Below are 10,350 nucleotides of genomic sequence, written 5' to 3'. Positions count from 1 at the left end.
CACAAGGTGGAAAATCTATAACAAAGCAACTAGATTAAATTAAAATCTTTTTAAAAGGTCCATAAGCAGTCATCACTCATTTGAATATAGAAACAGAGTGTCTATTTACACCCCTGGTACGAATAGCCTTGGCCACACAGCTGAGCTATTCATACCCTGTGACATAACAACAAAAAGACGTTGCTTACGTGCACAAAAAACATTCGTTTTTTCGTCAGCAGAAAGTGAAGAATTCTGAAAGGTTTTGGCACTAATATCTGTTCAGATTAAGTTTTAGATTTAAAAATTGTGTTTTATTGTGAACACATGCAACCATCAGTTTGTTCTAATACTAATAGGACACATTGCTGTGTGCACCGGGGTACGAATAGAATTCACTTCTTATTGCACCAGGGTACGAATAGCATACATTGCTAATTGTACCGGGGGTGCAAATAGCCTTACCCATATAGAAAACCACCAGCTCGACACCAATAAAAAACATTCAATGTAACTGTAAAAAATACCAGTTTTACAGTGAAGTATGAAAATAAATACTGTACCAGACAGATACAAATGTGGCATATTTCAGTTTTTTTCAGTAAAACAGAATTCATTTTCTCTGTAGAAAGTTTTTTCACTTCACATTATAAGCAAGAAGCTATGTCTATGCCCTTTGTAGCAAATAGTTTTTTGTTCAATGTTGCCATATCATTGTGTTGAAATGAATATACACTAATACTTGTAATAATATGAAAGTCTCCTGGAGGGTATTCCATCAAGCAAGCTAAAGGCAAATCCTGGCTTATTTCGATTAGTCTCACTAATTTAAGTGAGAGTTCTGTTCCATTACTGTGGCTTACGGAAATTCTCAGTATCTGAATTCAAATTGAAATCCTTTAGTTTCCCTTACTTTTACAACATATATCTTCTTTTCGTCAATCTACTGTTTTGGGATATTTTTTTACTTGTACAGAAGCAGAAATGCAAGCTGACCTAAGCCTTAGGGAAACTAAGGCAAGATGCTGCTAACTTGAGTTAATGGAACAGCTTAAGCCTCAAGTGAAAGTCTACGCAGGCTATTTCGGTTAAGCGCCGCTTTCATTATCAGCGTTGATGGAATACCCTCCTGTTCAGTAAGAAATGCGGAATCATTTCAAGCCCATAACATTGTTACATTCAGCAATCATCTCCTCTTGATCCACTAGCTGCCCATTCCATGACACTGTAAAAAACCTCTGTCTCTGTAGGCAGCCCATGCTCCAAAAACTGGAAACAAAGTGGGGGCAGCCTGTCCCCTAAACAAAAACAAAACCCTGTGTGGAGTTTCTCTGGGAATGCTAAATGTAGGGGTGAGCAACCTCTTTGGCTTGTTTAGTTTGGTCCTTGGTTAAAATATAACGTATGTTGTTTTGGACAAAAGTGTCAACTAATAATTTAAATATAAATATAAACTATGCATAGCATCTAGTCCTTTGTAGGGGTTTGAAGTTCTTCATGTTGTGCCACCATGACAAATACATTTTTCTGTCTTGAGGAAGATTTTTTTAGTTCTGTTTGACTGAAATAACAGAAATAATCCAAGAATAGCCAGGAAGAAAAATGTAAATAGTATAGGAAGGAGAATGAACTCTCTCTGCCGCTGAAAACCATGACTGCCGTTGGAAGTATCTTCTTCATATTCTGTTAAAAAGACAGGAAATATGGAATAGTTTATATATAACGGTATAATTTTTGAGCAAAGTAATGTAATGTCATCATAAAATCACATGCTGTAAATTTAGTCTCAATCTAGTTAATCAATATTTTTTTTATAAAAGTCTCTTTAACTAATCATTCCCAGGTGGAACAAGATATTTAACTTCCCAAAAGGTGCTAACTTCCTGCTTTTACATCACCTCCTAGATATGTCTTTTGGAATTCACTCTACCTACCAGATAACAGACTGATGTTTCTCCTGATCTCCTGCACGAGATCCTCATTCTTCAGTATAAATGTGAGGGTGGCATTGGAGTTCCCTTTGAGAGTCAAAGAACTGGACACTGTATAAAGTCCTGACAGTGTATCCTGTGTGACATCTGTCTCTGTGCTGTTGGTGAGGTCTTCATGGTCTCGAAGCCAGTGCAAGGTGGGAGCTGGGAATCCTCCGCCTGCAGTTAGGAGAAGCTTCACACTTCCAGAACGAACAGAGAACTGCAGCACTGGCTCTGAATATGGTGCTAAAACGGAGAGACACAAGATTAAAGCTCACCCTGATAGGGACCATCATGCCACTGTCATGGTCAATACTATAAGTACAACTTTTGCAGTTACTTCAATTCAAATAATTCATTTCAAACTTTCAATTAAATTATCAATAATTTCAATAAAAGTAACACATAAAAGTTTACAAACTTCATATAATGTGCAGTAGGAATCCAACCCCTGTCCCATGTACCCTATCCAGAGAGTGTGTTTATTGTATTTACCTGCCACTTTTAAGGGGAAGCTCTTCTTCTCACTGCCCAGCTGTGAGCTCACAGAGCAGACGTATTCCCCTACGTCGTCCATGGTGATATTCTCCAGCATGAGAGATGCGTTGCCCTTCTGCATCTCTGAGTGGTACAGGTGGGTCCGTTTGGCATAGTGTGGGCTCTGGCGCTTGAGCTGGTCCCGATTGTAATAAAAACTGTGAACCACTTCAAGTCCCCGTTGCCAAGTGATAACAATGCCTTCTGGCTGCCAGGCGTTCCCAACGGAGAAACTGCAGGGCAAGACCACAGGCTCGCCAAGAGTGACCACCAGGGAACTTGGAACTGTGACCTTGAATTCTGTTGAAAGAAATATTGAGATGAAAAATGTAACTACAGAATCATAGCATATACTCTTCATTATACAACAATTGGGTTCTATGGAACTATTTATTTGTTTCTGATTGGCCGAGAGACGTTCCATGAGTTGGAATATCCCTGGACATTTCAACTCAGACTTTGCACAGCTAATAATAAATCACTCCGCGATACAATGCGAAGATTTGACACAATGTTCTCATCCCAGCTCTCCACTGTTTTAAGCAATGGGTTACTCCTTAGCAAACCATAACGAAACAGTGCTTCACCACATCTGTGGATTAAGCTACACAGTCAACTCAATGTAAGTAAGATAAACGAGGATGCTAATTGTTCTCAGCATTGCCAGCATTGTGTAGGGCCTATAATATGATTGTCACTTGGAGGAGACTTGAAGATAACTAACGTTAGCATAGTTAGCTAACCGCTGCTAACGTGCTAGCATCGTGTCAGAAAAACATATGGGGCTGTGCACAGTAGTGTAACATTTATTCACCATAAATTAATAAAGTTGAGTGGTTCTGCAATGTAGGCTATGTTTCCGTTTTTTGCAGTACCATGTCCCTTACATAACATGGCCCAGTGTCCTTGTAACATGCATGCAGCAAAGCTAGATATGAATGTGATTTCAGCCCGACTTTCAACATTTCTTTCAAGAAGACACGTAAACCACAAAGACCCGTAAAGAGGGATCTGGAATGTTGGTTACCTAGCAACCAAGACGCTGTCTATTGAAAAGGGAACTGTTTTTTGATGCGTAAGAACGATGTCGAAATTAACATTTTTAAACAATATTGGGGTGTTTTCAGATTATTTAGTTTGTGGTAGAATTGTTGTATAAAAGCATTGTTGTATTGTTGTATAAAAGCTGTTGTTGCCTGCGCCACTCGGCCGAACAACACCCGTGGGAATATCCATGACCAACCCCACTCTCACTCGTGCTATATTGCTTAAATAGCCTACAGGCAGGCCTTGGTGTGCCGAATCATGAATCTGTAATATCATTAGGCTACATCATTTGGACAAAAGCGTAACCATAACCATAATATCAAACCATCCCTAGCTTCATTTTGACAGTTTGGCGAATTCATGTTTATGACATGACACAATGACAACAATGTCAAGTCTTGTTTATGTTGTTTTCCAAAAGGCACCGAAACAAGACAGACTTACCGTAGGTGTACGCTTTAACGAAAAGTAGAGAGAGGTAGAGAACTTGAACAATCCATATACGTTTGAAGTGCATTTCACACTTCCGTCTCTTGAAAATAGGCCTAACTTAAAATAAGATTTCAGTTCACTTTGAAAAAAACGTTACTGAGACGATTATTAAGTTGCCTAGACTTCACTGCTTCACTCACGAACTTCTTGTCAGACGGTCGAGTAGGCTTGCAATCAAAGATTCTAGAGCTCAGAATCTTTGCCTGCAATATATCCCAAGTCCGCCTTAACAATCTTAGCCTACGTCATGGCACGTTTCCGGCATGTGATAAGCTATTTTTTACAGTCTATGGCTATGGTCTATGGTGATGAGTCACAGTTAGCCTAGATTGTTGACATATTTTCTCATTGAGTTCACACAAATATCAGAGAGCAAGATCTTTGATCTATAATGAGGTGGAGTTTGAGCAACCAATTTTGAGAATTTCAGATGTGAGAAAAGCACTGAGAAAATCAGTAGGCTAATCTATTTCCACCCAGAGAGCTTTTGTTACATATTTTCATTCTTTCATTCATTCAGAGTGGAAGATCTTTAAAATGAGCACAATATAGTAAGTGAGACAGAATTACCTTCATCTACAAAGACAAAATGAAAGAGCTGGTCATTCACACATTCATAACATAAAATCAGCAGTAGCCTACTCAGACACATGTAACCATCCCATCAGCACACTTCCATACCTGTCCATCAAGAGTGTTTAAGTTCTGTATGTCCATTACTGCCACCGCCATCTAGAAATTCAATATAAATCTGGTTTCTCTGATGTCCACGCCTCTGATTAACGTCTTTGGTGAACCTGTTTATTCTCAGGAACCTCCTTTCACAATTTGTTTTCATCATTTTGGCACACTAGACAATAAATATTTTGAGTATAATCCAGGTTGTGAGGGTAGTGACTGCACAGAAAGCGGCTGTGGTTGTAGCAACCAAAGATTCTAGAGCTCTGCACCAGCAGATACATGTGAGATTGCGATCTAAACAATCTGCATTCCAAGACACACCCGTGACGTGTGACGTATGACGTAAAATGCAGGACACATCTCTCACAACCACGCCTTCCTTTATGTCTCTTGTTTACATGTCTTAGCAACAGGATAGCTGATACCAATTTCTTCTTTAGTCCAGTTATGGAGCTAAAAATAAACAGGTTTTGTTTTTTACTTTGACAACGCCTCCACCAAAACCATATTACAACAGATTGTCTCCATGGAGAGCAACAAGTAGGGCCATCCTTAAAAATATTTTTGTTTGCAGTAACAGCCAAAAAAAATTAAAAATGGGTCGGTAGGTAGGTCAATATTTTTTTTTTCAAGATTCAAAGTAAAAAAAAAAGTACAATTTTGGTCATGGTGATTACGTAGGAATGAATTTACACAAATGTGCATATCGTGACGTAACTGACTGGGTCTTCAACCCGTGCCTTCAGGCGCACCATTGCAAACCTCATTCTGATGCAGGTTATATAGACCAGCCTTTCTCAAACTTCTTTGACCTGAGGCCCGGTCATGGCAGACTTTTGGGTCATAGGGCTCATCTACATGTACCCAGAAAGAAGGCTACAATAGCTCTTGGCCACGTTATATTGAAATTTGACTATACAATACTCAATGCTATACAGTGTATTATACAGTCTCTGCTCTGTTTCTAAGGAAGTTCCAAAAAACAACGTCGTTCTATTAAGTTTCGTTAAATAAATAAATAGTCTTCCAACAGGTTGAAGCGGAGCTTTGATACCAACGTTATCGATTAGTTTCAGTTTCTCTCGCGCAGACGCGCACTGAATGAATGCTCATACCACCACTTAATTGTAGGGCTCCATGTTTAATGACATCGATAGCAGAAACGTTTGTTTTCTTTTTTCGTCGATCCGCGGTTTCTTGATCAACTGCGCAGCAAATTATCAGATGAAGCACCGGGCCTAATTTCACTCCACGACTCCGCGGACCAGCAGTCTTCATGTTGCGGACCCATATTTTGAGAAATGCTGAATAGACCACAACCAATTTCAATACTCCGACACGGTCACCGTTAGACTAGGGGGAGGAGGGATGAGAAAAGATCTGGCCACAGTTCTTCCAGAACTTCGTGCCAAGTAAAAGCGTTATCAGTTTGTGTGAATGAAACGAAGCGTAGGCCATAGTGTGACATGCGTAAAACCAATGGTGTAGAGATGACGCCACAGGTTTTTTTTTTAAGTGAGCCACGTTTGCATGTAGGCAATTTATATTCACAATACTTGGGCCTACTAAAAGAAATATTATTTTATTGCATTTGTATTGGTTGTTTAGAGTAAAAAAAAACAATCGGTCGGTATTAACGCAAGTTTACAACCGGCAAGTCGGTCGGACTAAAAGGGGAAAAAAATAAATATTTGGGTCGGTTCTAAATTGACAGGGTCGGTCGGGTTACGGCAAACGAAAATATTTTTAAGGATGGCCTAGACAAATAAAATAATTGAATTATGTGGAAACTCAAAAAAGGATGTTAGCTATTGGCTATTGATTGCATTACATTGTTGTTTATTATTCTCCATTAATGTAGTCTTACCAACTTTTAAAAACTATTCACTGTTAATTTAACTATTTTGTCTTTGGACAAAAGCGTTTGCCAAATCCCATAACCATAACTATAAAAAAAATGCATGACATCATGGCTCTTTGATGTAGACTGGGGAAAACATAAAGAAAAATAAAGCTTAAAAAATAAAATTAAAGCTACACATCCTTGTTTATCTTGTTTGCATAGTTTATTAGAACCCCAAATCAGAAAAAGTTGGAACGTTGTGTAAAATGCAAATGAAAACAGTAATAATCTGCAAATCTCGTAAATCTCGTTTGTTGGTAGCCTAAATGGGAAACCCATAAACAGCGGTGGAAATCCGGACACTTTTTCAACTGCATGAAGCATAATAGTGAACCATCAAATACCCCCCAGATTTCAGTGCCCATCATTCAGCAATAACACCAAACAGTCCAAAATTAAATCCCATGCAAACAAAACCGAAAATGTTATGCTTAGCCTATAGGTATGCCGCTCCAAACGAAACTCATGTCTTAACACAGGTTAGAAACAAAGCAAAAAAAGCCTACCTCGAATACCAGCAGCCTGCCCCAAATAAAGGTGCTGTGCGCAGCCTAAGTAAAAAAAAGACCCCAGCCATAATTTGAGGATTTACGCTAAGCAAGTAGCCTGGATTATTTTATGATGCTGTTAGTAGACAAACTGGCTTCAGATTTCCAACAGAGTGAATACGAAATTGTGCAGTCTTAGATGGCTGTGGTTAGTGATGGGATGCTGGGGAGTTTTACATAGCTAGCATAAACCTATAGGTGATTATTTATGTAGCGTAGCCTACAGTTTTTTTACAAAAGTGAGGGGGACGATACCAGCTGACTACCATAGGTTAGTCTTTATTACCTACTTAACACTTTATTGCCTGCTTCACATTCACCCTGTAGCCTAATTCTGGTCTGTAGCCTATTAATTTGTAGGCTTAGGCTACCATTCATCTTTGGTCATGCCAGTGTTTTCCCCTACAATGTATTCATCAGCGGCGCAGCGCCGCTCCTGGAATTCAAGCGCCACTGCAAAAAAATTTGGCTAATTAAAAAAAAAAAAAAACACACAAGTGAACTTCAGGAACAGCTGCCGTTCGTTCAGGTTTGATGTCAACAAATAATAGTAGACTAACGTTGAAGGCGCAGTCAGGGATTCCACAGGAGATCATGCTTGTTTGTGTTTATGTTTAAGTTTATTAACAGATGCAATTTTGTGCAAAAAAACGTAGCCTACATTATGTTAACCAAGGAACCAAATTAAACACGCCAGCGAGGTAGCTCGCCCCTACCTTTAGTAGCCTATTCCCAGATACATTCCATGCATTGCTTCGTTTTTGTTTGTGATACAGGCAATGCTTTCAAGCCCTGTGTTGCTAAAATACCTAGGCTGTGAAACTAAGGTCTAGCTAGCCTATTGGTGGGTTTAATTGAATTTGAGTAATAGGATACGCAACCATTTACATCTGGAGATAGTTTGTAATTCCTGTAGAGCTCACCAAAGCTTTTTGAGCATTTATTTTACCAAATGACATGGAAAACATTCATTTCATCCACATATTCTTATGCACCATGCACAACAACGCTACTAAATTAGCTTAAAACCGTGAGAATCAAGCAAGCCCCACCACGGCCGTCACGGCCTTAAAGTGACAGGCACTCAATTCGACTTGCATAGCACCAATACAGTGTAATGACATGAAAGAGAAGTCTATATAGTTTATACAGTGCTGTGCAAAAGTTAATTTAAAAAAAAAAATAGGACATCAATTATTTTTGAATGTATCATGTATCATAAATAATTCTAAATAGTAATAGTTTGTACAGTGGCCTACAGTGTACAGTTGTACAGTGGCTGATTACTAATAATGTAAATGAAAAAGGTGAAAGAAAAACATGAATAATCCTGTTCAAGTACTGCAATAATCATGCTTTGTAAATGCTTGTGTTGATGGTTATGTCATAATTTGTAACACTCAATCTGAAAAAATCCACCAGAAGTCACCATTTAAGGAGTCATTTTTTCAACATTTTTATTTTTTTTGGGGGGGGGGGGGGGGGGGGGTTCCTACCATAGACATAATATACATAGACGCCGCATCGACCGCTACTCCTTACTAGCGCTGACGAGATTTGGACCGGTCATCCACTCCACTCAGTGTAATCTGTTTGGCCTGTGAGATGAGCTGTCAGCGCACTTAATTAATCATATCTCACTGAATACCGAACAGATTCTCACTCGGTTTTTTTTGCTGTAAAGGTCATACATGTAGCTATGATACAGGACACATGATTTAGCGTATTTTAATATTCATAGTGGGTTTAACAGTAATAGAATATTCTGATATATGATATAAAGTGACCTGACGTCCGATATCAAAACTGGGAACATAATCCATGTTTGACAGCATAGACAAAACTAGTTTGATACAAGTTTAATGAGTTAAATATAGTTCACAGTTGACAGAAAAGTTCCATCAACAGCATTATTCACAGAAAGGTTCTATAAACATTTAAGTGAGATCAGTGCCATTCAGACATCTGAGGGGTATTCCATGTAGGCCTATGTGGTTTAGTGACAAACTTGGGTAAATTGACAGAATAAGTTGTAAACCTTCCAGTAGAAAAGCTGTATACAGGAAACATGGTTGTGTGTATTTTAATATTCATAGTGGGCTTAATAGTAATAGAATATTCTCATATATGATATATTATAAAGTGATGACATCCAATATAAACACTGGGAACATAACTAATCCATGTTTGACAGCATAGACAGAAACTGGTTTGATACAAGTTTTAATGGGTTAAATTGACAGAAAAAATCCATTAACATTTTCAGTTCAGTGCCATCAAAATAAAGTTTGATGAACAGACATTGGTGTGGCATAAGTAAAGGAAATGGAGTAACTGGGTTCAATATCAACAGCATTTGTTAGACAAGTTCCATAAATATTGTAAAGTGCAAGTTTGTAGGTTTGTTTCTGATCCTTAAAAAACAGACATTGGTTTGGCATAGTAAGTGTAACTTCATCAATTCAAGACAAAAAGGTGACTTGTCACTTGTACAGTGTCAATGGGTTCATCAACAGCATCTGTTATTTACAGTTCACAGAAAGCTTTCAGCCCCAATGAAGAGATTAAATAAATAAGAATTAAGAAACATTTTAGAAACTGCTAAGATCAGCCCCGTTCATTGCAATCAGTAAAGAATCGGGGAGTGTCTTCACAGGCTCAGTGAGACAGAGGTTACTGTCATGCAGTTGGTTCTATGATTTCAATAACTGGTGCATGTAATTTTGTATGTTCCCACCTTGCTAAAATTGCTTGGGTACACTTTGGCTAAGAAAAAAGTGCTTCAGACAGCAGGTGGGCAAATAAGATAGCAGTACATAGTGAAACTGGGTAAACTCCCTAAAAGAGGACTGAGTCAACCAGACGATGGGAAAATGGGACACAGAGTGGTGAATGCAGGTGATGAAGGTGGAGCTCATAAATCAAATATTCAGTCACAGTGTAGCAGATGCCCTCCAATACTGCAATGAAGAGCTGCACCTTCCTCAGTTCCAGGGATGTGAGGAGACTATTCAGTTCATTCACAGTCTCCTTGAGCAAGGCAGTTGTTCTGGGGAGATATAAAATAAATAAATGAATAAAATGAATAAAGGAATTTGAGAGGCATCTTATTCTTGTTAGGGTAAATGACATGTGAACAATACAGTGTTGGGCAAGCTACTTAGACATTGTAGTGAGCTAAACTATCAGT

General features: G+C 38.6%; 1 protein-coding gene across 1 annotated transcript; it reads right to left on the bottom strand.

Annotated features, from left to right (window-relative positions):
• Positions 1-271: 271 nt before the first annotated feature.
• On the bottom strand, positions 272-10,350 carry zgc:153911 (uncharacterized protein LOC768172 homolog). Its single transcript, XM_042072884.1, has 6 exons — positions 10,338-10,350; positions 6,861-6,869; positions 3,981-4,095; positions 2,448-2,789; positions 1,914-2,198; positions 272-1,662 (listed from the first exon to the last, which is right to left on the bottom strand). The coding sequence occupies exons 3-6, from the start codon at positions 4,051-4,053 to the stop codon at positions 1,475-1,477; spliced, it is 888 nt and encodes a 295-aa protein (XP_041928818.1). The 5' UTR covers positions 4,054-4,095; positions 6,861-6,869; positions 10,338-10,350; the 3' UTR covers positions 272-1,474.

This window comes from Alosa sapidissima, chromosome 19, assembly GCF_018492685.1.
Source record: "Alosa sapidissima isolate fAloSap1 chromosome 19, fAloSap1.pri, whole genome shotgun sequence".
Taxonomy (NCBI): Eukaryota; Metazoa; Chordata; class Actinopteri; order Clupeiformes; family Clupeidae; genus Alosa; species Alosa sapidissima.
This window is presented reverse-complemented; position numbering and strand designations above follow the sequence as displayed.